Consider the following 27630-nt stretch of genomic DNA (forward strand, 5'->3'; position numbering starts at 1 on the left):
AAAACAGGTTGCAATTTCCTTAGTGAGTGGATGCTGGGTACCATCAGGGGCCAAGCACTATGCAAGGTACTAAAGATTTCATAGTGATCGAGATGGGTAAGTTCCTTCCTGGCAGAAATTTTAAAGCTTAATGAAAGATAAAGACAAACAAGGAATAATAATATGCTTTGATAAATGCTGTAATGAGAGTTGTTCTTAGCTGGAGGCGATTCCGCATGCATACACACACGCACACACACTCTGGGAAGCTGTAGCAATGTATGGAGATATCCTTGGTTGTCAGAACTTGGGGAACAGGAGGTATGCTGTTGGCATCCAGTGAACAGAGGCAAGAGTTGCTGCTAGATATCCTATGGCATGCGGGCAGGATAGCCTGTACAACAAAGAATTATGTTAAAGTCCACAATGTCAATAATGCCAAGGTGGAGAAACCCTGCTCTACAGACACATAAGAGGTACATCAAATCTAGGCACGGGAGAACAGAGATTTTCTTTTCTTTTTTTTCTTAAAGAGAGAGGGTGCAAGTGAGTGAGGGGCAGAGAGAGAGAGAGAGAATCCCACTGCAGGCAGAGAGAGAGAGAGAGAGAGAGAGAGAGAGGGAAGTGGGGCTCACCAGAAGCGGGGCTTTAGCTCACCAAAGGTGGGGCTGAAACTCACGAATTGTGAGATCATGACCTGAGCCGAAGTCGGATGCTTAACCAACTGAGCCACCCAGGTGCCCCCAGAGATATTCTGGAGTAGCAGACCTGAAAGATGGGAGAAAATATCCAGGTAGGAAGTGAAGAAGAATTTGTACAACATGTGCAAAGGCCCAGGGGCTAAAAAGCAGGGCATAAACAGGGTGATCAGGAGGCATCACCATCACCTAGTTACTGAGAAAATACTGTGTGTCCAAGTTTCTACAAGATAACAGATTTCCACTTTAAGATGTAGTCCTCAATGGGGGTGCCTGGGCAGCTCAGTGGGTTAAGCGTCCGACTTCGGCTCAGGTCATGATCTCACGGTTTGTGAGTTCGAGCCCCAGATCAGGCTCACCGCTGTCAGCACAGAGTCTGCTTTATATCCTGTCTCCCTCTCTCTCTGCCCCTTCCCCACAGGTTCTCTCTCTCTTTCTCAAAATAAATAAATAAAACTTAAGTTTTAAAATCAATCAGTCAATTACATGCAGTCCTCATGAACAATCCTCAAAGTCAGACATCATCTCCATGTTACACATGAGGAAAAACCGTGGCCTGGGGAATTAAGTAAGTTGTCCTAGGTCACGCAGCTGGTGAATGGCGGGGCTCCAAAGCTGAATCTAGGTCTGCTAACTCTAATAAGACCTTGTCCAACCCCTACACTCAGCTGCCTTTGCAAGCTAACAGTGGCCACGTCTGTTGGAGGAGAGTAATAAGTGACATGGAAGGGCTGGAAGGAAGCACATGACAGACCTCGGGAAGTCTGTGAAAGGGTTTGGAGACTGTCCTGAGGCAGTGGGCAATCCTGGACAGATTTTAAGTCAAAGAGTCCCAGGGTCAAATCTGCCTTAAAGAAAGATCACTTGTAGCCGCAGTGCAGGGAACAGGGCAAAGGAAGAGGATGTCGTAATTCATAAGTCCAGAGAGGACGGTGTGCTGAACAAGAGAGGGGACAGTGAGGAAGGAATTCAAGAGAAGTTCAGAAACTAAGACGTGTACTTAGTGACTGGAAGTCAGGCGAGAAGCGGGGGATGACCAACCAGCTTTCCGGTCAGGGCACGGTAGTGGATGAAAGTGCCATTCAATGGACAGAGAACACAGCAGTTTGGGGGGAGCAAATGTAATGAGTTCAGTTGGGAACATAAAATTCATATTTAAATGGAAAGAGAAGAAGACCAGCCTGGAGACAACAGTTAAAACAAGATGTGAGATGAAGCTGAAGGAGAAGCAGGAATGAGGACAGTGAGTAGGTTTAATGGGGATGACGAGGCAGAGAGAGGCTCTGGTCAGAGAGAGCACTGCAGAGTTTGAGATCCCACGGACATACCAGTTCTCACGGCAGTCACTGCAGAACAGGGAAGGCGCTAGAGGTAAGCACGCCAAAGTGTGCTGGGATTACAGTGTTGTGTGTATTAACAACAGGGATGTAGAGACCTTTCAGGATGATCCGAGGAGGTCAGTGAAGCATGCTATGGACTCCAAGTGTGTGCCCCTCCAAAATTTATGTGTTGAAACCTAACCCCCAACGCGATGGTATAAGGATGTTTGGCCTTCGGGAGGTTATTAGATCCTTAGGAGGGATCCCTCATGAATAGGATTAGTGCCCTTATAGAAGAGGCCCCAGAGAGCTCCCTCACCCCCTTGGCCATATGAGGACACAATAAGAAGACAGCCACGTATGAGCCAGGAAGCAAGCCCTCACCAGATACCAGATCTGCTGGTGCCTTGATCTTGGGCTCACCAGCCCCCAGAACTGTGAGAAAGAAATATTTGCTGTTTAAGTTCTGTTACAGCAGCCTGAACAGACAAAGACAAGGGAGAAAAGGGTCAGATGCTAACGCTCTTAAAAAGTATCAAATAGCCAACAACTATTTTATAAACCCAAGTAATAAAATGGATGATTTTCTTTAAAATAAGTCTCAAATAGTGACATCTAAGATTGAGAGTTTATATTGATTAAAATCAGGGAGAGGAGAGACAGCAATGATTTCAAAGAGGAATGGCCACTAACGTAGATGATAAAACAAAGGCCTGGAAACGGCAGTAAGGAGGGAGAGGATGCTGATCGCTCCATCACAGCCAGATGAGGCGATGGGAGTGGCAAAGGGCCTTCACCGGAGGGTTGGAGGGTCACGGTGTCATCGAGGGACAGCTAGAGTTCAGTACAAGTGAAGAACTAGGAGTGTTTGAGAAGACAAAGCATATAAGGGAGCTTGGTCTGAATGAATAGAACTTTCAGAGGCACAGGGGCATTAGTAATGAAAGCAGTGAGGGCCAGTGGTCTGGGAAGAGTCACGGATGAACTGGATGGAGACAAATGGATAAGGCAGTGACTGAGGAGCTAAAGAGAGAGTTGAAGAGCCCATACCTTAATAAAATACTGCTGCTGCTCTATGGCTTAGACCAAAGCTATCCAACAGAACGCTTCACAGAAATGTTCTATATCCACACCGTCCAATACAGTAATCACTAGCTACTCGAAGCGTGGCTGGTATGGCTAGGGAGAATACATGGCAACTTCGGTGGACTCAGACGGAGCAAGGAATCCACGATAACCTCCCATAATTCAAAGTGCTTATGACACTGCCTGATCATGAAGTGGTAACTATTACTGTCATTATCACGATCACTCAATGTGTTTGATTTAGCATCCAGGCGTCCGGACTCATTCATTGCTAAAGATGCTATTCCATACACATATATTACCCATTATCTGTGGCATATTTGGATGTTCTCAAAATCTCCCATGCATGGAGGAGAAACATTTGTCTGCAGTCATACTTGAATGTGTACAAATGTAGTTAAGATCTTCACAGCACGTGAAATCACCAGCAAACGAAAAGGTGAGGCATGCAAGTCTCTCCAAGTGCCTTGCCATGTCGCACTCTATTCTCTGAACAGCGATATAACAAGAGGATTTGCAGAGGACTAAGAATTCTACCAACAGGAAATCTGTTTAATTCAGCAAAGCCAACACTAAAACACTGGTCTTTGCTTTGCATGTTTCGAAAAAAAGAGTTTAGTTAACGATGAACAGCCACAGGAATACTTGGAGGAGAAAAAAGAGCAGTGACAGGCTGCCTTAATTTTGATCTTCTGAGACTTGCCTTGGTCTTCTCGAAATTGGCTTCCTCGGCCACTTGCACGGCTTGCTTCACCTGCTCATAAGCGCCGGCTTCTCTTTCCTGCACGTCTGTCAAGATGCTCCTGACGGAAACTAGTGCAGACATTAAGTCATCTCTTTCCCTGTCAGCACAAAAAGAACATTCAAAACAAGAAATGGTCACACGATCATGTATTCGTGAGTCAGGAAGAAAAAGGCATGAACACACAGAAGAAGAGCCAGGGTGGGCCGGCTTAGCACGTCCTAAAGCACACCCTGGAGAAAGGCCCTCTGTCCTCCCCTGGCGAGGTGCATGCAGTGGGGCCAGAAAGGTTGAGCCTTCATGGCAGGACTGCGTCTGGAGGGACAACCACCTATTGTGGAGAGGATGAGCGCACTGCGGGCTGCAGATTCAAGCCCAGAAAAGAGGAAGTTAGTCTACAAATTAAAAGGTTGGGGGCTGGGAGGAAAAAAAGGAATAAGACAGAGAAGGTGGGGGCTGTACACAGGTTCAGGGCCTGCTAAGGCCTTGTCTACACTGCTGACTCCCCACGCATTTATCTGAACAAATAGGTCCTTTCCTTTTTGTCTTTCTCCACCATCCTCTTTTTGACCTTTCTCTCTCTCTCTCTTTTTACTTTGAGAGAGAGAGAGAGAGAGAGAGAGAGAGAGAGAGAGAAACAGAGAGACCACGAGCGGGAGAGGCAGGAGGAGAGGGAGAGAGAATCTCAAGCAGGCTTCACGTTCAGTGCAGAGCCCAACACAGGGCTCGATCTCATGACTGTGAGATGACCTGAGCTGAAATCAAGAGTCGGACGCTTGACTGACTAAGCCACCAGGTGCCCCTGCCCTACTCTTTCAATTAAATTCTTTCACTTACTTATGAACCCATTTCTTCTTTCGAAGGGTGGTACTACTGAATCCCTCAAATGGTCTGGTTCCACAGAGAATGCTCACGATTTAACAAAATCCCATCCTGCTGGGTTGGACCGCTGCCTGGTCCCACACCCTTGTCAGCAATTCTCAGAAGCCCTCTGTCCTTGGGGACAGATGGAACCAGATGCCAAAACACTTTGGCATGTAACATAGCAAAGGCCCAGTCCCATGGGTTAAATAAATCCCGTATAAGACTTTAGGATATTTGGAATTTATCCACTGGATGAAAATGACCAGCTGACCAAAGAGAAAATGAGGTGGGCAAATTTCTATACACACAAAGCAAAGAACTCTAAGTTGGGCTCCTATGTATGCTATTCCATGCTTTGTTTGAGAGCTCAAGTTTAAACCATGGTTTCAAATTCAGTGAAAGTAACTGCTTGAAGTTTCCTTTTTTTTTTTTTTTTTTTTTTTTTTGGGCCAAGTTCCAAACTACTGGGAGAGAGCCAATTCTGATTTTTTTTTCTTTTAATTTAGCAACCTTTAAGGAGCAATGATTTCAAAGATTATAGTCTTTGAGTTTGAGTGGCTTTCAGAATTAACCAATGACTCCATGTAAAAAAAAAAAAAATCTCTTAAGACAAAATAATTTGAACTATTTGTGGTATTTGGAAAGCAGTCATATTTTAAGAAATATGTAATACTGAACAAAGTTACAATTATTAGCAGTTTCATAAATGATCTTTTTGTTAAAAAAAAAAGCACTGCTGCAAATATAAAATTCATGGGAGCATAGCGATCTTCAATTTAGAATTTCCTGGTTTGTTTTAAATTGAGAAAAATAATTTGTCTTTAATTCTTTTGTTCTAAAGGGAAAGAAAATGGAGTTCGTTATTTTGGTCAAATCTAACCAACACAATGATTATGTGAAAAAGTAGAAGAGTCAAAGCATGGTTAAATTGTTCTGGTTAAGGAAAAAATAGATTATGTGAAGGCAAAAGTGAATGTATGCCTATTTTCATACCAAAAAAGCTCTAACATGAAAGGGGACTAGGTTCATTAAGACTATGCAGTGAGAGTTCCTGGGTGGCTCAGTTGGTTAAGCTTCTGACACTTGATTTCAGTTCAGGTCGTAATCTCCCGATTTGTGGGTTTGAGCCCCTCATTGGGCTCTGTGCTGACAGCTCAGAGCCTGGAGCCTGCTTCGGATCCTTTGTCTCCCTCTCTCTCTGCCCCTCCCTTGCTCTCACTCTGTCTCTCTCAAAAATAAATAAGCATTAAAAAAATATATGCAGTCAGGGTGCCTGGGTGGCTCAGTGGGTTAAGCCTCCTGACTCTTGATTTCTGCTCGGGTCATGATCTCATGGTTCTGAGATCAAGTACCACATCGGGCTCTGCACTGACAGTGCAGAGCCTGCTTGGGATTCTCTCTCTTCCCTGTTCCTCCCTGCCCCTCCCCACTTCTCAAAATAAATAAATAAACTTTTAAAAAAGTTAAATAATAAAAAAAAAAGAATATGCGGTCCAGGGGTGGTTCAGTCAGTGGGGCGTCCAACCCTTGATCTCAAGGTTGTGAGTTCAAGCCCCACGTTGGGCTCTGTGCTGGGTGTAAAGCCTACTTAAGAAAGAAAAAGAAAAAGAAAAGAAAAAGAAAAAGAAAAAGAAAAAGAAAAAGAAAAAGTATGCAATCCAACTAGAACCTACGATTCTAGAATAAGATAAAAATTTACTCTTTAAGGGCAGCAAGTCAAAATGGGCATCATATAGTCACCTTTCTTAAGGTTGTACGACCGACTAAGAGACCCAAGTTACTATTCAGTGATGCTCTGATCTGTTCCTGGCACCGTGGCATCATTGAAGCCAAAGTTTCAACTAAAAAGAATTAACAGAAAAGCTCAGTGTTTATAGTATGCTGACAGATCACAACAGGATCAAAATCCAACAAATTTGCTTCTTACAGGAGACTTAATGCTTAATATGTTTAATCTCTTTTCAGTGTGTGTCCTCTTGTTAAGAGGAGTCTGCCAGATAGTAGATATTCAGTGTAACAGAGGACAAAGACCAAGTGGGTGAGTAGTGATCCTGCCACAGGAGGGCATCAAAGAGGTAAAGTAAAACTCCTCCCAGTTCTAGTATTGCATGATCTAAATTTAAAAAGTCACTAGGCTACTTAGAATTGGAAACTAAGGAGTTTTGTTGCTCTGGTTCAAAAAATTTTTCAGACTATCAGCCCACCAACTTCAGACCACAGACAATCATCAAAGAGAAACAGCCCCAAATACTGATGTCTTGTTAAACTCATCATTCAACAGTGAGCCCATAAAATGATTGTACTGAAAACCTGTGGAGCCACTGGACACACTCCAATGTTCTGTCAGAGAAATGTACCACATGCTTTCAGGTGGCCTTCAGACCACTGGGAAGCTGAGCTTCATCAGGAGAGAGAGATGCCTAAACTGCACCAGTACAGGAAGCCACTTGGGTGATCTGCAATAACCCACTCAGTCGCTGCATTTTCTGTTTTGCGTCGTCTCAACTCAGCCAGCCCACATCTCAACAGCAAGATGAGTTCGGAATGAACCCAGCTCTGGGCATCTCAGCCCTGTCTTCAACACCATGCCTTGCTTCCGGTCCCGTTCCTATGTCACCTTCTTGATTTAGCTCCCCTTTATCAGCCCCACTCCACTCCTCATGACCTGGCCCTCGGGAGCAGCCAATCCCAGCACCCAGGATAACTACACAGGCAGCTGCAGGCCTGTCCAGAGCTCCCAGTCCGCAGGCCCAGCCCAGAGCCAGGCCTGAGTGCGTCTCTCCCAGTGGGAAGCTGTATAAACACACGTGGCCTATGAGTGTGAACGTGAGATGGCAGCTCTCCATATCACCGTCTCCCAAGGCCAGAGTTCTGTGAGTGCTTAACCAACACCATGTACGTTATCAAGGAGTTTTCTGAAGCAAAGCAAGCAGTACGGCCTCAATGCTGCTGAGAGAGCAACTAAAGCAGAAGATGAGGCAAGGAGCCTGGGTGTGAGTTCTCAGACAAACCAACTAACAAGATGTGCATGGGGTGTTTAAGGAATGCAGAGCAACAGTGAGAGCAATGAGAACGGAGGGAGTCCCTGAATAATCATGGTCAAATGTTTAAAATAAGGAAAAGAGGGGCGCCTGGGTGGCTCAGTCGGTTAAGCGTCCAACTTCAGCTCAGGTCACGATCTCGCGGTCTGTGAGTTCGAGCCCCGCGATGGGCTCTGTGCTGACAGCTCGGAGCCTGGAGCCTGCTTCGGATTCTGTGTCTCCCCCCTCTCTGCCCCTCCCCCAACTTGTGCACGCTCACTCTCTCTCTCAAAAATAAATAAGCATTTAAAAAAAAAAAAAACCTTAAAATAAGGTAAAGAGACAGTCTGCTATATAGGCATGAGCTTCCTCTTGAAATATAAAGTGCCTACGAAATGCCTTTAGTTCCTCAGTTATTCCACAGTGAGTACCAGTTTCAAGCATCATTAAGCATCATTAGTCAGTATTATCCCTGTTTTTTTAAAAGAAGGTCTAGAAGGCTGACTACAACATCTCCTTGTTCCTCATTTCTGGGAAGTTCCTGCCACGGTCTCTCAAAGCCAACTATACACGACTGTGCCAAGACCCACTCGAAAAATCACAAGCTGGACTAAAGTCCCAGGATAGTACAGTAGTAATTACTTCTCCTTTCTGAGCAGTACGCTGAAACTTCTCCAAGGCACTATCAACTACAGAAAAGAATTTAATATAAAGCAATTCCATCTTGATTATCATTCGAAGCCGTTTTGATCATTAAGCGAAAAGGAGGGGTTACCTTCCCTCTTACTGACCTCAAGGCATAATGAGGCCTGAGCGAAAGGCAGAAGTTCAGAAACACTACAAAGACTTCAGATCAACTTTTAAGTGTATCCAGTGTCATCAACGGTTGTTAAGTATACTCTCCACAAAAGTCCTCACGGCCCTAACAAAACGCCACAAACAGACTGGTGGTCTGGCCTCCACGTCATGGCTGATCCTGTTCATTTCCTGGGCTCAAGTCAGTCCTGTGTCATATACCCAATACACTCCGTGCTCACAGATCAACAAAGGAACTGACAGCTGGTGTCACAATGCCACATTTCAAGTAGAGGCCAGGAGGGAAGTCTTGATTTGTCATATTTGGGGATACAAGTTTTGTTGTTTTGTTTTTGTTTTTTAATTCCATCCTAGAGTCATGCAGGGAATTCTATGATGCAGCTCACTGAGGGTTCAACCTTCTAATTATGCGTGAAACTAGAAATCCAGACCTAAAGAGGGCTGGTCCCTCCTCCAAGTGAGCATAACACTCAATATTCAGCATTCTGCATTAACACATTGAAAGAAGTGGAACACCAGCTTCGGCCAAAGGACTCCTCTAGACAAAGGTTTCATTGACAATAAAAGCAGGGGCCTTCCACTGCACTCTGTTATTAAAGTAGAACAGGAGCCAATGATGTGCTGACAAAGCAGAAAATTGAACGGAGAAGGCTGACATTTATTTTAAAAGGCTAAGAGCTGAAATTTAGGATAGAGACAAAGGAATACAGAACTAAGAATCTAATTTCTAAATGACTGCCAGTCTTGAAATCAATGTAAACATTGTAGCTTCCTCTTAAAATACTTTTCTCATGACCTACAAGGGTAACATGAAAGGCAATAGGGAAAGAAACCCTGCCTTTAATTTTTGGTTTGGTTGTGCTTGACTACTTAAACTCTGCCTCTCTTCATCCGTGTGACTTTGAATATGCTTTTTGCCCTTTTTAAGTTAATTTTTTCATTACATTCTCCCTGAAAAATTCATTACCAATGTGGTTAAAGACCCATTCGACACATACTTTCAATTTCAGTGCCTTCTTCCACCTCTCCAGTGGTCATCACTGTTAAGTACTGAGTGTTTATCCTTTTAAGCCTTTTTCTATGTGTATGTATGAACCTGGAGAAAATATACTGTATGGTTGTGTATGGACTTTTACAAAAATAAAAATACAAATAGTTTTGTATCACATGTGTCTTCTTCATGTATCACATGTGTATCACATGTGTGTTATGTTTTTCCTTCAAAAATCTATTGTGGGGGCGCCTGGGTGGCTCAGTCGGTTGAGCGGCCGACTTCCGCTCAGGTCATGATCTCGTGGTCTGTGAGTTCGAGCCCCGCGTCGGGCTCTGTGCTGACAGCTCAGAGCCTGGAGCCTGTTTCAGATTCTGTGTCTCCCTCTCTCTGACCCTCCCCCGTTCATGCTCTGTCTCTCTCTGTCTCAAAAATAAAAATAAATGTTAAAAAAAAAATTAAAAAAAAAAATCTATTGTGGAGCTTAGTCCCACATTAGTACATCTAGATCTATTTCATTCTTTTTTTCTTTTACTGTGCATAACATAATAGATGCAAACCTCTGAAGGATATTTAGTTGTTCACATCCAAAAGAAACACTTTTGGTTTCTTCTGTAGTTTCTATACTCACAACACTTCTGACACCTCGTGTGGGGGTGTCAGATACTGACACTGACCCTGATGCTCAGTGGGGACATTAATTTCCTGGAGTCAGCACAGACCCCACAGGGCAAGGCTCAGCCCCACAAGACTGTCTGCTGGCTTTGGGTGCCACTTTCAAGTCCCGTCTTGTCACCTGTACTTCTGAACAACTGGCCGTAAATCACGTGTTCTCCTGACCCCTTCCTCAGCTTTGATAATTTGCTATGACAGCTCACAGAACTCAGGAAAGTGCTTTACTTACTCTTTCCCATTCATTATAAAGGATACAATTCACTAACAGGTAAATAAATAGAAGGGATGCACAGGGCAAGGTATGTGGGAAGGGGCGTGGGGCTGCCGTGCTCGCTCTGGGCATGCCACCCTCCCAGCACCTTGGTCCCCAACCCGGAAGCCCTCCAAATCCCATGGTTTAGGGTTTTCATGGGGTTCTATAGGTTCTATAGGGGGTTCTATAGGATTGATAAAAACATTACTCATTGGTGATTGAACTCAATCTCTAGTCCCCGCCCATTTCCCAGAGATTGGGGAGTAATCTCTACTCACCAGGATGCTTCCCCTGGCAAGCGGCACACCCGTCCGTACTGGGGTTCCAGAAGTCATCTTATTAACATAAACCCAGGTGTGGTTGAAAGAAGCTTATTAAGAAAAACAAAAGATGTTCCTTTCACCTTTATGTTCCACAGCTATTTCAGGAGCAAGGGACAAAATCCAAACAAAGGATGCTCCTTCTGTTCTTACCATTTTAGGAAATTACAAGGATTTTTTTTTTAATTTTTTTTTAGTGTTTATTTATTTTTGAGAGAGAGAGAGAGAGAGATACAGAGCATGAGCCAGGGAGGGGTAGAAAGAGGGGGAAACACAGAATCCAAAGCAGGCTTTAGGCTCTGAGCTGTCAGCACAGAGCCTGATGTGGGGCTCAAACCCACGGACGGCGAGATCATGACCTGAGCTGAAGTCGGACGCTCAACCGACTGCGCCAACCAGGCACCCCAAGAAATTATAAGGATTTGGGGAGCTATATGCCAGGAACTAGAGATGAAGACCAAAATATGTATTTCTGATCATATCACAATATCACAACACTGTTACAAATAACGCTGTAAAAGCATTCCCTGAAACTACTCCATTTTGCATATCCATATTCCTTGGGGGTGATGTTGAAATACGTAAGACACAACTTAAATATTACTCACTCATAGCCTCACCAGTACCTGTCACTATCAATCTCCTTAATTTTCACCAATTTGATGGGTTGGTTTTGAAAAAGAATCTGTCTTTCCCTGAATGAAAGCAGAGTGAATACCTTCTCCTACGTTGACAGTTTCCTCTTCCATTGCTCACCAATTCCTATTCTTTATCCGCTTTGCCACTGGGTAGTTTGTCCTCTGTGTTTGTTTCAAAGGATGTTCTTTACACATTATACCAACTGTTTGTTATGTAACATGCAAATATTTTCCCCAGTCTTTTAATTTGTATTATTGTATCATAAAAAGTTTCTTTTGGGGGTGCCTGGGTGGCTCAGTCGGTTAAGCATCTGACTTTGGCTCAGGTCATGATCTCATGGCTCGTGTTGGGTTCTTTGCTGTCAGCACGGAGCCTATTTCAGATCCTCTGTCCTCCTCTCTCTCTTCCCCTCCCCCACATGATCGCACACATGCACACACTCTCTCTCAAAAATAAATAAACGTTTAAAAGGAAAACGCTTTTTTTAAATGAAGTTAAATGTATAACCTTTTTCCTTTATGCCATTCATTTTCCATACCATGCACAGGGCTTTAGCTGAATGCCATGAAAATAATTTTCTACATTTTCTTTTAATATTTTTATAGTCTGAATTAGATCTGGGTCTTTAAACCATCTTGAATTTGTTTTTGTGAAACAAGTCTCTTTTTTTCAAAAGTAAACAGGAAAAATTTTAACTTATCTGAGTCTCAGTTTCCCTAGCCACAAAATGGAGCTAATAATATTTACCTCACGAATGCTTTACTAAGATTAAAAAAGATTATGTTTTTAAACAGCCTGGCAGAGTCCTTGACATATATAAATGTGTACCACATGGTAGTTGTATCTGAAAATATATTTAATATATATTTAATAAATTTCATAGTTATGTGAAATCTATAAGAATAACTGAACAATATATTTAATAATATAATATAACAAAAAGCAGAACCATCAGCTGAGATCGTAAAACGTATCAGTCAGTCCATACTGGAGAAATTCAGTTTTTATACAAAAACCAACAGGTTAATCACATGTGGAAACCATGGCATTTTGATTCTTTTGGAACAGGAGAGGTACAGAGGAGTTTTAAAATTTATGGAGCATTTATTATCTGGCCTGCCAAATAATAAAAAAACTGGGTTTTTGTGTGTTTTTGTTGTTTTCTGAATTATTCACATCACTGGTAGGAACTGTCTTTTTTTTTTTTTATTTTTTTTTTTTTTAAATTTTTTTTTTTTTCAACGTTTTTTATTTATTTTTGGGACAGAGAGAGACAGAGCATGAACGGGGGAGGGGCAGAGAGAGAGGGAGACACAGAATCGGAAACAGGCTCCAGGCTCCGAGCCATCAGCCCAGAGCCTGACGCGGGGCTCGAACTCACGGACCGCGAGATCGTGACCTGACTGAAGTCGGACGCTTAACCGACTGCGCCACCCAGGCGCCCCTGGTAGGAACTGTCTTAAGCAGTGTATGGTATTCTTTTAATGAAACCTCAAAATAACTCTATTAGGTACTTTTATCTCCATTTTAAAAATGGGGAAATTGAGGCATGAGAGGTTCAGTAATTTTCGTGAGGTTACACAGGTAGTTAGTGGTAGAATAGAGTCTAAGTCTCAGCAGCCAGTCTGACTCAAAAGCTAGTGCTCTGGCCCCGAGGCTAAGCGTCCCCGTAAAACCCCCAAACCAGATGCAGAGAAGTAATTTGTCCAAAGGTCAAAACATAGAGTAAAACTGGTCTGACTTTAATGAACAAGTCTTTCCATTCTCCACGCCAGTTCCAACAGTAGGATCTCTGACTGTTAAGCAGTAAAGACCAAAATGCCTGGTCCTGTGAGCAGCAAACACTCATGGAGCGTCTACCACAGGCCAGGTCCTCTGCTAGACGCCAGGCGTACAGACAAAAACAGATCACACGTGCTGCCTCCAACATATTATAAAATCATGGAAGACAGGAGCCTAAATCAATTGAAGGCCAGGTGGGATGAGGTTGGCCAGAGAATACTTCTCAGAGGTGGTGCTGTTTGAGCTATTTAAATGAGTCCAAACAGACAGGGGTGACCTTGAGCACAGGGAATAAGAACCAACACCACTGGACAGTATTGTAGATAAAAATTCTCAACTGCACAGGATAACCTTTCCACAGGAAAACACCTCCCTGGAATAGTGAAAATAGGACAAAAAGGATATGCGCAGAGAACTGTCATATTTCAGCCTAGATGGACTACATGAAAGGTCATTTGTAACTTGTCCTTAGTTGATCTTCAAATATTGATACTGGGACATAGGGAGTCCTTCTTCCAATGCACTGGTAATACTCTTCACTGCAGGCACGAGACAAAGACGTGATAAGAACTCACTCTACCCACACTACAGCACGGAAGTCCAGGACTTGACAACATCAAAAGAGAGCCTCCAAACTCAGTTTTGTTAAAAGTAGTGCTGGATTTGCAGTTATAGACTCAGAGACACGCAGGGAATTGTAAAGATTCCTTACGTCCATTCTCTTACTTTGAGATGAGGCTGAAGCCTAGAGAGGTAAGACCACTCGTCCGAAATGACCTGATCGCACAACCCTGGCAGAACCCAGCTATTCTGTCTTCCAGAAAGCTCTGATGAAGGGACCGTTTCCAGTCCATTTCACTCGAAGCTCAGGGTCAATCGCATATGAGACAGCACAGGGATAAAGGGACACAGCGCTCCTTTAAAGATGCAATTCTCCATGTGGAGAAGCACACTTACTTAGTCAGTCTTTCAATGGTCTGCACGTGAACGTTATTATGGGTTTGGGAAAGAACAGCTTCGTGCTGAGCACATTTCAAACACAGGCCACCAACCCAGTTAGAAGTATTCGCAGCGAGGAGAGACTCTTTATGCTTCAGTCGCTCTTTAAGATCTTCACAATTTTTCTGATATTCAGCTAAGTCTTTCCTGAAAAGAAGGGAGAGAAAGTTCTAGCAAAATGACCAGGAACATTACTTTCACCTGGAACATCACAGTGGTAACTCCTACTATTGCTGATGGGTGTTTACCTTATGAGGTGCTCTGTATATAACGCATTAATTCTTACCACAACCCTGAACGTAAGCGTGATTATCCTAATTGACACTTCGGATAAAATGAGGCTTGAATATATTAAGTAATTAACCAAAGTTCTTGTAAGATTTTAACACAGATTAGTCTACCTCTTGATACTGGCTCTCATTTCAAAGGATCCCATCTCCATGGCATTATATTACCCACAAACCAAAAGTAAAACTGCGAATACAAATCCTCAACAGTTTCTCTTTATTAATAAAGAGGCAAGGCAATATAACAAAACATCCTTGTATTGAGAGAAATACCCTATTCCAAGTGTTAACCCTTGAAATTTGTAGAGTACCTCAAAAGATTACATAAAGCTCATGGATTTTGTCCATGAGTAATTTATTATTGCCCGTTCTTCCTTAGGAGGAAAAAAAAGAACTTAAAAACAATTATCTAACCACAAAGTTCTATAAAGAGCTATTTCGAAAGAAAGTGGGCTCCTCTCGTCTTTCAGAAAGAAGTTATATAGAATTTACCAGTCATAACACTTGTAAGTAGAAGCTATTAACTGGAAATATGCAGCCCGATAAAGAAAGGACGGAGGAAATGTGTGTGTGTGTGTGTGTGTGTGTGTGTGTGTGTGTGCGTGTGTGTGTGGTTACTTTGTTTGTTTTAATATATGAGATAGTTCCTGGAAAAGGTTTTGCTCCAAGCTGACTGTTTTAAGAATAAAATGTATGGGTTGTATTCCTACCCCCACCCCTTCTCATAAAACTTTGGCAAAATCAACTTGGAGAACTGACTTTCCCACTGTATAAAAAACAAAACAAAACACAAAACAAAACAAAACAAAAAAACCCCACTTCCTAGGTTACAAAGGAGAAAATAGCCCTTAAGTACTTAGACTCCTGAAAGCAGGCACGTGATCTCTGTCTGTGTCAACTCTCTGTTGTCAGTTTCTATTAAATTCAGGGAGCTGTAGCTACCTTAACTTGCTGTCACAGAGGGGAAGCCAATAATCAAGACACCTGGCTGTCACACGCTACCTCATCTCTGGATGGGGGCGGGGGGGGGAGCTGATTTTGTCCCATGCCCAAGATACTCTTTCCAACACACTTAGTTTTCTGTTTAAGTTCCATGTAGAAAAAGTCTGACTTTCAAAAGGCTTTATAAAAATAACTTTGGAAGCACATTCCAAAGTCAAAGGGTCTGCATTACTCTTTCTGTCAGTTTCAGATTCAAAACACTCAGGTAGATTTGATTACTTGAAATGCCAAAAAAGAAAAAGAAATAGGTACCAAAAAGGTAGAGTTTCTGAGAGTGGTGGTTTTATCTCTTTCTGAAAGAAAATGCCTCTTTAAGTACTCTTAAGTTACACTAAAGGAAAAGACAAAAAAAAAAAAAAAAAAAAAAAACCAAAACAAAGATGCAGGGAATAAAGTCATTACAAAGTAGTATTTTAATGTAATTAACTATGGCATATTTGACTTCTGAATGAAACAACAGAAGTCACATTTCCATAGTATAGTAACCTAGAAGTATATTAATTTAAACACTGGAGACTTGGGGTGCCTGGGTGGCTCAGTCAGTTAAGTGTCTTGACTTCAGCTCAGGACATCATCTCGCAGTTCTTGGGTTCAAGCCCCACATTGGGCTCTCTGCTCTCAGCACAGAGCCTGCTTCAGATCCTCTGTCCCCCTCTCTCTCTGCCATTCCCCTGCTCACGTTCTCGCTCTCTCTCTCAAAATAAATAAATAAATGTTAAGAATTTTTTTAAAACTGAAGACTCAATACACTAGACATCAAAATATAATAAAGCAAGATAAAAAGCAAGAGTGCAAAAATTAGGCCATTTAAAAAATATTAGGTTTCTTCATAAAAAAAAATATCTATAGAAATAGGTATATACATAGAGATCGGGATAAGGTTTAAAGGTTTAATACACATAAAAGCGTATGAAAATAAATGAATGATAGTGTGCTTAAAAGCCAGGAGCTCTGGTTCTTAGTATCACTCTACTTACATCTCCAAACAATACATGGCCTGAAAATCTTAAATTTTATTTAAAATTAGACTTATTAAAATTATAAAAAGTATTTTAAATTCTGATTGAAATATATTTCATTACTGCTATTTATTTATTTATTTTAAAATGTTTATTTATTTCTGAGACAGAGAGAGACAGAGCATGAGTAGGGAGGGGCAGAGAGAGAGGGAGACACAGAATGTGAAACAGGCTCCAGGCTCTGAGCTGTCAGCACAGAGCCTTATGCGGGGCTTGAACCCACAAACCATGAGATCATGACCTGAGCCAAAGTCAGATGCTTAACCAACTGAGTCACCCAGGTGCCCCCATTACTGCTATTTAAAATAAGCTGTAATGCACAAAAAAATCAATTCCTATTACTTTTTCTACACATAACACATAATAAATCACTGATGGTTAATCTATCATATATAAGTTTTATTGGGATTTTTTAAAAAAAACATGTCAAAAATTACATGAAAACTTATTATATATAAAGAAGTCTCAGGGGGCCTGGGTGGCTCAGATGGTTAAGTGTCTGACTTCAGCTCAGGTCATGATCTCGTGGTCCGTGAGCTCGAGCCCCGCGTCGGGCTCTGGGCTGATGGCTCAGAGCCTGGAGCCTGCTTCAGATTCTGTGTCTCCCTCTCTCTCTGCCCTTCCCTGACTCACATTCTGTCTCTCTCTGCCTCTCAAAAATAAATAAATAATAAAAAAAAGAAACCAGTCTCTCTCTTATCCACAGTTTCACTTTCCACAGCTTAGTTTCCCACCGTCAACCGAGGTCCAGAGCAGATGATCCTCCGGACAGATCATCAGAAGGTCAGTAGTAGCCTAGGCTGTTTCACAACACCTACATCCTTCACCCCCTTCATTGCATCACACAGGCATTTTAGATCTCACATCATCACAAGAAGGACAATAAGATATTTTGAAAGACCACATTCGCTTAACTGTTATTACAGTGTACTGTTATGGCTGTTCTATTTTATTATGAGTTATTGCTGTTAATCTCTTACTGTGCCTAATCTCTTACTAAATTAAACTTTATCGCAGGTATGTACGTACAGAAAAAAAACAATATGTACAGAGTTCAGTACTGACCAGTTTCAGGCATCCACTGGGGGTCTTGGAACGTATCCCCCATGGAGAAGGGGGTGGAGACGTTCTATTATTCATCACGTATAGAAAAATACTCAAACTATTATTGTTACAATTTTAAAAATTAGATACAAATACCTATAGAGAAAAAAATACTTTCATGTAATTTTAAAACTAGAAGAATGCTTTATTTTCAGTATTTTATTTTAAAAGCATGGTTTCTATCAGAGCAGCTAGTGTTTCTTATTTGTATAAGAAAACACAAATATTTTATAACCGATGAAGGCATAAAATTTGTAATTCAGCTCATAGTTCTTTGACATGTGATTTGGAAAAGGCCTTCACAATTTTATGCCCCCTTATCCTTTAATAACCTGAGGATATTTCTTATATACACATAAAATGTCATCAAGTAATTCTTATATTGAGTAAGACTGGCAGGTCAGCAAACATTCAAATATATTTGAAAGATCATTATGCTTTTGATATGATTATTTTAAATGGACAATGATACTTTACCTTAAAAATTTCAATTGAGATTCTAGGACTTCAGTCTTTTCTTCATAAGTAAGTTTCAGCCTCTCCTTTAAAAAACAAAAATGTACATTTTCTCTATGTCCCGTGCTTTACAAACAAGGTTTAATTATTCATATTAAACTCAATTTTTTTTCCTTTTACCCAGGAGGAAAATTTTTAAAAATTAAAAAACATTTTCCCTAGTCTACCCCAAATTTTGTATTTTATTGACTATATACCTGCAAAGAACTATCGAGTCATAAAATGGGTATCACTGCCACCCCCCCCCAATTTTTTTTTTCAAAAATGCATCCATCAGGTCTTACTTTTAAAAGTGTGACTGAGAATGAATAAATAAATAAACAAAAGTGTGACTCTGGGAAAAACCGATTATAACCTGTAAGGTCTGTGAGGGCAAGGATCAGATCTTACTAGAATCCCCCACTGTGATTGCTGCATATAGACATACAATAAATGTGTGTTGTATGAATGATAAAAGCAAAGTTATGAATCACAATAAATGACAGACCAAACTAATATACTGGCTACAAGGGTCTGTTGGTGTCCCACTATTCTCTCGTTCAGCAAACATTTTTGGGGGTACCTAACATGAAGATGCCTTTAACCTTAAGGAGCTAATCATCTAGTACAGGATAGAAAACACATGGATGGGGGTGCCTGGGTGGCTCAGTAGGTTGAGCATCTGACTTTTGATTTTGGCTCAGGTAATGATCCCAGGATCAGGAGATCGAGCCCCGTGTTAGGGTCCATGCTGAGCATGGAGCCTGCTTAAGATTCTTCCTTTCTTCGTTCCTTCTTTTCTTTTCTTTCTTTCTTTTTTCTCTCTCTCCCTCTGCCCTTCCCCCACTCATGCATGCTCATACTCACTCTCTAAAAAATATAAATTAAAAACAAGTAAAAGAAAAACACATGGACAATTTCATTTATACATAATTCACTCCAGTGAGGCATATAGAAGGTAAACTGATATCACAGAGGTGGGAACTTGTAATTCAGCTTAAGAGGGGTAGAGAAGACTTCATGGAGGAAGTGCTAACACTTAAAGGATTAATTTCCAACAGAGCAAAAGGCACAGAGAGAAAACATGCTGAATACCTGGGTGGTAAGCAGATCTGTATCCCTACAAATAAAATGCGAGGCGGAAGAATGGATAGAGATGGGTGGAACAGGTGAGAATGTGCCACGAGAAGAATAAATACGCAAGACCTTTACCCAGACAACTCGTGTAGTCTCCATGTAGTAGAGGCATTGGGTGGACACTGAAAACTCTATCAGATTTGATTCTTAAGTCACTCTGAAGTGTGGGAAAACAAAGACCAATGAAGAAGTGCATTACAATTACATCAGAAAGAGATATACACACAAACAAGAGTAATCAAACAGTAAGAAGAGAAAAGAAAGAATTTAATACGGAGCTATATAAAACTGAAATTGACAGAATTTTATAACTGAATAGATAACTGGGGAGAAAAATAACATTAAAAATGATCCTGGGGGGTGGGGAGCCTGGGTGGCTCAGTCAGTTAAGTGTCCAACTCTTGGTTTTGACTCAGGTCATGATCTCATGGTTTTGTGAGTTCAAAACCATCGAGCTCCATGCTGACAGTGGGGAGCCTGTTTGGGATTCTCAATCTCTCTCTCTCTCTCTCTCTCTCTCTCTCTCTGCCCCGCCCCCACTTGCACTCTCTGTCTCTCTCAAAATAAATAAAATAAAATAACTTTTTAAAAAAGAAAAAAAACTGTAAAAGGTTATTGACAAAAATTAAAGATGTCCTATATAAATAGAGTAATACATAAGTTTAATGGATTAGATGATATAATATCATAAAGATATCTTTTCTCCCAAGTGACTTATAGCTTAAAGACAATCTCAATCAAGGGATGCCTGGGTGGCTCAGTCGGTCAAGCATCTGACTTCAGCTCAGGTCATGACCTTGCCATTCCTGAGTTCAAGCCCCATGTCGGGCTCTGTGCTGCCAGCTCAGAGCCTGGAGCCCACTTTGGATCCTGTGTCTCTCTCTCTCTTTACCTACCCCCAGCTTGCACTCTGTCTGTCTCTCTCTCAAAGATAAATAAACATTAAAAAAAAATTTTAAATAGACAATCTCAATCAAAACCTCATAATGGCTTTTTGGACTTTGACAAATTAATTCTAAAATGTATTTGGAAGTACAAAAGGCCAGAAGTAAGACATTTTTGGGGACAAAGTACAACGTTGGAAGATGTGGTAAGTAGTCTAATAGGTAGATATACCTACCCTAACAGATAGAGAGCTGTAACAATCAAGAGAGGAGAGGATGGTTGTAGCACAAAGAACAAGGAAATAAAAAACAGAGCCCAGACATCTATGTACACCTGATTTATGACAAAGATTCAGACAAAGGACTGTCTTCAACAAGTGGTTAATGTGTGTGTGTGTGTGTGTGTGTGTGTGTGTGTGTGTAGACAACTATATGGGAAAAGAGCAAAAGGTGATCCCCTACAACACTACATCAAATACAAAACTAAATTGCAGGTAGATTGAGATTTAAATGTTAAAAGCAAGACTATAAAGTTTCCAGAAGAAAATCTAAGAGAAGTTCTTCATGATCTGGGGCAGGGATACATTTTTTTTTTAATTGTCTATAAGAAACTCACTTTATTTTTTATTTTTATTTTTAAATTTACATCCAAGTTAGTTAGCATATAGTGCAACAAGGATTTCAGGAGTAGATCCCTTAATGCCCCTTACCCATTTAGCCCACCCCCCCTCCCATAACCTCTCCAGTAACCCTCAGTTTGTTCTGCATATTTAAGAGTCTCTTATGTTTTGTTTTCCTCCCTGTTTTTATATTATTTTTCCTTCCCTTCCCTTCCCTTGTGTCCACCTGTTTTGTGTCTTAAACTCCTCACATGAGTGAAGTCATATGGTATTTGTCTTTCTCTAATTTCGCTTAGCATAATACACTCTAGTTCCAGCCACATAGTTACAAATGAAAAGATTTCATTCTTTTAAATAGGACACAGAAAGCACTAAACAATAAAGGGGATGACATTAAAATTAAGAAATTTTAGTCATGAAGGAAGGAATGAAAAAAATAGAAAGCAAGAGAAAGAAATAAAACTATCAAGACAATTATAAGGCAAGCCACAGAGTGGGAAAATATATTTACAACAGATAGAACCAACAAAGGGCTTGTATCCAGAATACATAAAGAAGTTCAAAAAAACAATGTCGGATAACTCAAAATAATGAGTAGGTATTGAACATGCACCTCACAAGAGGAGCACACCAATAAGTACGTGAAAAGTATTTAATCTCATGCATAATCAGGGAAATGCAGGTGAAAACCACAAGGACATAGCACTACAAGCCCACCAGAAAAACTGACAATACAACGTGTTGGGGGGATATGGAGCAAAGGTATCACTCCTATGCTGCTGTAGAAGTGTGAACTGATAAAAACCACCCCAAAGCTCAACTTAACCACTCAGTTTGAACAGCTATATACCCCTAAGACCAATAATTCCACTCCAAGATATACACCTGACATAAATGTGTGCCATGTACGCCAATAGACCAATCTTAAAGAATGTTCAGGGATGCCTTGAGTGGCTCAGCCGGTTGAACATCTGACTTTTGATTTTGGCTCAAGTCATGACGCCATGGTTGTGGGGTCGAGCCCCGCCTCCAGCTCCGTGATGACTGTGAAGCCTGCTTAAGATTCTCTCTCTCTCTCTCTCTCTCTCTCTCTCTCTCTCTCTCCCTCTCTCTCTCTCCTGCCCCTCTCTTGCTTGCACGCGCTCTCTCTAATAAAAAATTTTAAATAAGTTAGATTCTCTTTCTCTCCCCCTCTGTCCCTCCCCTGCTCATACTCTCTCTCTCTCTCACTCTCCCTCTCTCTAAAATAGATAGATGGAGAGGCGCCTGGGTGGCTCAGTCGGTTGAGCGTCCGACTTCGGCTCAGGTCATGATCTCGCGGTCCGTGAGTTCGAGCCCCGCATCAGGCTTTGTGCTAACAGCTCAGAGCCTGGAGCCTGTTTCAGATTCTGTGTCTCCTTCTCTCTCTGACCCTCCCCCATTCATGCTCTGTCTCTCCCTGTCTCAAAAATAAACGTTAAAAAAAATTTAAAAATAAAATAAAATAAAATAGATGGATGGATGTATAGATAGAAATAAGGAAGGAAAGGAAAGGAAAGGAAGGAAGGAAGGAAGAAAGAAAGAAAGAAAGAAAGAAAGAAAGAAAGAAAGAAAGAAAGAGTTAGTCCATAGCAGCAACATTTACAATAGCCCCAAACTGGAAACAACACAAAAACCCATCAACTGAGGAATGGATAAATGAATTATAGTGTATTTACACAGTAGACCCACCCTGAAAATGAACAAATGTCTGCTACATGCAACAATGTGTATGAATCTAACAAACATAATGTCAAACAAAATAAGTCAGACACAAAAAATTATATACTGTGTGACCCAATTTTTACAGTGTTTAAAAAGTCAGGTAGACATCAACTAGAGTGTCCAGAGATCTTGCTTCGGCAATTTTCATAAGTCAAGATAGTGATTAGCTCTAAGGGAATGATGGGGCGGTGACTAGGAGGGGGCACAGAGAGAGGGTGCTCATTAGAACAAAATCATGAAGCTGCACATTTTTGTTTTGTACACTTTTAAAAATTTTTATCTATTTATTTTGAAAGAGAGAGAGAGTGTGTGCAAGGAGGGGAGGAGCAGAGAGAGAGAGAGAGATAGAGAGAGAGATAGAGAATCCCAAGCTGCGAGCACATAGCCCAACACGGGGCTCAGTCCCACAAACTGTGAGATTGTGACCTGAGCCAAAATTGAGAGTCAGATGTTTAACCAACTGAGCCACCCAGACGCCCCTGTTTTGTGCATTTTTCTGAGCGTATGTTAAATTGGGCCATTAGACAAGTAAAGGGGGATGACATGAGCATTATACGTATCATAATTAGAATGCTGCCACAAAGTTCAGGAAGAGGAGGACTGATTGGTGCAGGTCACTGATGACCTTGAAAAGAACAAGTTGAGGCCAACGTGAGGTATCGGCTCAACCGACATATGTTAAAGAGACAGGGGGAGGGGAGAAGTGGTGACATGAATGTGGACAACTGTTTGGGAAAGTGTTGGTATGCAGGGGAGCAATCGTTGAGTGATAGTTCGAAGGGAGCACAGGATCCAGAGAGTATATTTTGTACTTGCTTCAAGATGGGAGCTAGTAGAGCACATGTTCTCCTGAGAAAAACCCAGTAAAGAGGGAGGAAAGATGCAAGAGCAAGAGGAGATCAGTACAAGAGCAAAACCCTTGAAAACAGCGAGGAGGATCAGGACACAGGGCACACAGACATGGGGACTGCAGTTTGCCACAGACTGGATAAGAAACGAATTTATAGCAATTGTAAACACGACACTAAGAGGAGATGTAAGAGAGACATTAATTCTTTTTTTTAAGTTTATTCATTTATTTTGAGAGAGAGAGAGTGCAAGTGCTCATGTGCATGAGCAGGGGAGGGACGGAAAGAGAGGGAGACAGAGAATTCCAAGCAGGCTCCGCACTGTCAGCACAGAGATCAACAATGGGACTTGATCCCACAAACCGTGAGATCATGACCTGAGCTGAAATCGAGTGAGACACACAACCGACTGAGCCACCTAGGTGCCCCAAGAGAGAAACTAATTCTAATGTGGGAGAAGGAGGAGTGGAAGTGTGTAATCAAGGAAGGTAGAACGGGAGGGGGCATCTGAACACAGCCTTGTAGGCAGGAAGTATTTCGGTGGGCAGAAGTTAAGAAGGAAAGTTTAGGTCAGGATATCTGCATAAACCACAGCCAGTGATGCAAACAGAAATGGAAGTGGGTAGGGGCACCTGGGTGGCTCAGTCAGTTAAGTGTCTGACTTCAGCTCAGGTCATGATCTCACAACTCTGTGCTGGGCTCTGTGCTGACAGCTCGGAGCCTGGAGCCTGCTTCAGATTCTGTGTCTCCCTCTCTCTCTCCCCCTCCCCCGTCATGCTCTCTCTCTCTCTCTCTCTCCCCCAAAACTAAATAAATATTAAAAAAAAATTTTTTTTTAAATAAATGGAAGTGGGTAATAAGTTTATGACGTAGGAAGTAGTGAGGGGTCTGTATGTCTACAGTAATGTTTGGGAGACTGACAGAAATGAGTCCAGAAAGGGAGCTTGAACCAAACTGTGGACAGCTTGGGAGATGGGTCTTTATCCTGTGGGCATTAAATAGTTTCATAGATTATTCAGCTGGGAAGAAAATACAATTTACGTAATCTTTCATTTTGTTTAAAAAAAAAAAAAAACTCTTTCCAAAATAGTAGAATAAAGCTTGGGTCAGGGGCTGAGAAAGGAGAGGGAGTTTAGAGCCATATGAGCCCTCAGAATACTCTAACAATAATACCTAGAGATGATAACGAGAGCTGGACTATATAATCCATCCTATCTCCCCCTGGAGTCCTCCATTTACAGTGTCATTTTTACATTTTCATCATCATTGATCAATTCTGCACATCAAATTTAATGCAAATAAGATTTCAAGCAAGAGGAAAAAGAAAGGCCTGTTACAACATCAAAAGATTTGAAAGTATCATTTGATCTGAAAATAAAATTATTTGAGACTCTGGGAAGTGAGGACATTCAAAACCAGCTACGTATATGAGGGAATTTAGAAAGCCTTCCCCGGGAAGATACACGCTCGGGCCTGAGAAGACCTTAAGCTTTCACTCCAGCTGATCTCTAGGCTGAGAGCAAGCCCAGCTACACGCTGAAGGAAGAAATGCCCCAGCACAGAACCAATCCACAAAGACTGGCAGAGGTGGCTCTTCTTTTTGGGCTTTCTAGGCGTGTGTGGTTTTGGTGGTTGTTGGCTTACTTGTTTTAGCTCCTGGCATTCACGGAAATCTATCAAGCATTAGTGGAACATGAGCTAACGAAACAGAGTTCAGCGATCACACACAACAAGGAACAGTCTACAAAAATAAATTGGAAAAGTCTCGAAACAAAAAGACGATACAACCTTCAACAATAAAAGAAGCAGAAAACCATGGGGAAAATGGGGGATTGGATTTCCAGAGTCATCACAGTATAACAGTTCATTCCAATGTCCAGTTTTCAACCACAAAAAAAAAAAAAAAAAAAAGCATACAAAGAAGCAGGAAAATATGACCTACTCAGAGGCATAGAATAAATAAATAATAAACAAACAAACAAACAAACAAATAAATCTACAGAAACCACCCTTAAAAAAATCTACAGGCACAGGCCTACTAGAAAAAAAATTTAAAACAATAATCTTAAATGTGCCCAAAGAGCTAAAAGGAAACATGGCCAATGTCCAAAGAACTACAAGAAGTAAGGAAGACACTGTACACCTGAAACTAATATAACACTTCGTGCTGACTAACTGGAATGAAAATAAAACTCTTAAAAAAGTAAGAAAACAAAGTATAAAAGGAACCAAACAAAAGTCCCAGAGCTGGAAGGTACGATAACCAAAATGAAAAATTCACGAAAGGTATGGAAGGGCCCATGTGAGCAGCGGAACAAAGAATCAGAAAACTTGAAGACAGGACAGACGAAATGATGGAGTCTGAGGAGCAGAAAGAAAAAAGAGTGAAGAATTACCATAGGATCCAGCAATTCCAGTTCTGGTTATATACCCAAGGGAAATGAAAGTCGGGGCAAAAACAGATACTTGTGTACTGATGTTCAGCTTCATTCACAAGAGCCAAAAGGTGGTAACAAACGAAACTTTAATCAACAAATGAATGGATAAACAAAGTGTGGTATAGACATCAATGGAATATGACTCACCCTGAAAAAGGAAATTCTGCTACATGATACACCGCCGATGAACCCTGAAAACATGCTCGATGAAACATGCCAGACACAAAAGGACCAATATTGTTTGATTCTGCATATGTCAGGTACCTAGACTAGGCAAATTCATAAAGACAGAAAGCAGAAGAGGTTGCCAGGGGTTAGGAGAGAGGAGAATGGAAGTTTTATTTAATGGATACATAGTTTTTTGATTTTTTGTTTTTTATTTTTTATGTATTTATTCTGAGAGAGACAGAGAAAGCATGAGTCAGGGCGGGACAGAGAGAGAGAGAGAGAGAGACAGAGAGAGAGAGCAAGAGCGAGCGAGAGAGAGAGAAAGGATCCCAAACAGATTCCTCAATGCCAGCACAGAGCCCAACTTAGGACTCGAATTCACGAAACCACAAGATCATGACCTGAGCAGAAACCAAGTGTCGGATGTTTAACCGACTGAGCCACCCGAGGTGTCCCAACAGTTTTTGTTTGGGATGATAAAAATTCTTGAAATGGATAGTGTTTATGGTTGTACAACATTGTCATTGTATTTAATGCAAATGAGTTGTACACTTAAATTGTTAAATGGTAAATTTTAAAATGGTTAAAGTGTTAAGCTTATGTTATATATATTTACCACAATATAGTACAAAAGAGAAAAGCACTCAAATTCTCACCAGTTCCAGTTTCCATTTTTCAGCTTCCCCAGCAGATGCACCTACAACAACATCCGCATCGCCATGGGAGAATCCTCTCTTGGCAGCTTCACCCACCCCAGAATCTTCACCTGTTGTAATCCAAGAATTCTGCATGTTTCCCTAAAATAAAATGTACCAGTAATTACAATGGGCATTTTAACTTTAAATCAACATGCATGCTTTACAAATGGAATACCGATTCTCATCTGTGATGAAAGGGGTAAAAAAGCATATGCTTCTCAACTGCAAATCAAGAATGAATTTGAAGTGTGGGCCCATGAGGGTCATACTGCACAGGTGGTACAAGGTCAAATTCCTACAGGCACAGGCAATAACATAAATGAGCAAGGAGGGCTGGATGCCAGTGCTTCAACAAATGAACTTCTCTTATTTCTCTGAAGACATACTTTCTCTTTTTTACATTTATTTATTTTTGAGAGAGAAAGTATGTGTGTGGGGGGGGGGGGGGGGGGAGTGGGAAGGGAGGGGGCCAGAGGATCCGAAGCAGGATCTGTGCTAACAGCAGACAGCCGGATGTGGGGCTCAAATTCAGGAACCATGAGCCCATGACCTGGGCCAAATTCAGGCACTTAACTGACTGAGCCAACCAGGAGCCCCTGGAGACGTATATTCTTACAACACAGGGCCCTCTCTTGTTTTCATTTTCCACATTTCCTAAAGCCATGACTAATAATAGTGCTAATACCTACGGTGTTTACTATGTGCCAGACTCGGTTTATGTGATTCACATATATCAACTCATTTAATCACCACAACCACCCTAGGAGGTGAGTTTATTGTTATCTCCAATTTATAGAAAAGGAAATTGAGTGACACTGAGTAACTTGTAAGAGTCACAAAGGTAGAAGTGGCTAATAAGCGGCAGAGCTAGGATCTGAACCCAGGCAATCGAATTCCCTAGTCCACACCCTGAACGACGATGCTCTCCTGCCCTTCCAGAAAAATATTTATCTTCAACAACAACAACAAAAAAACAATGCATGCAGATAAACAGAACTGACATG

The 27630-nt window shown here is 41.4% G+C and overlaps 1 protein-coding gene across 12 annotated transcripts in view; it reads right to left on the reverse strand.

Annotated features, from left to right (window-relative positions):
• Window positions 1-27630, reverse strand: part of SDCCAG8 (SHH signaling and ciliogenesis regulator SDCCAG8) — a 245777-nt gene that overhangs the window by 179696 nt on the left and 38451 nt on the right. For 11 of the 12 annotated variants that reach the window (XR_013553167.2, XR_013553168.2, XM_078440950.2 and 8 more), the window contains exons 6-9: window positions 26585-26725; window positions 18073-18137; window positions 14142-14330; window positions 3786-3924 (exon numbers count right to left, since the gene is read on the reverse strand). Coding sequence is in view for 10 of the 12 variants with exons in the window: in XM_078440950.2 (XP_078297076.2) it covers window positions 3786-3924; window positions 14142-14330; window positions 18073-18137; window positions 26585-26725 (534 nt within the window). In the remaining 2 variants the exon portion in view is untranslated. The remainder of the gene's footprint in view (window positions 1-3785; window positions 3925-14141; window positions 14331-18072; window positions 18138-26584; window positions 26726-27630) is intronic. The other variant, XM_078440951.2, reaches the window with a different exon arrangement.

This window comes from Panthera onca, chromosome F1 (genome assembly GCF_046562875.1).
Source record: "Panthera onca isolate mPanOnc1 chromosome F1, mPanOnc1 haplotype 2, whole genome shotgun sequence".
NCBI lineage: Eukaryota > Metazoa > Chordata > Mammalia > Carnivora > Felidae > Panthera > Panthera onca.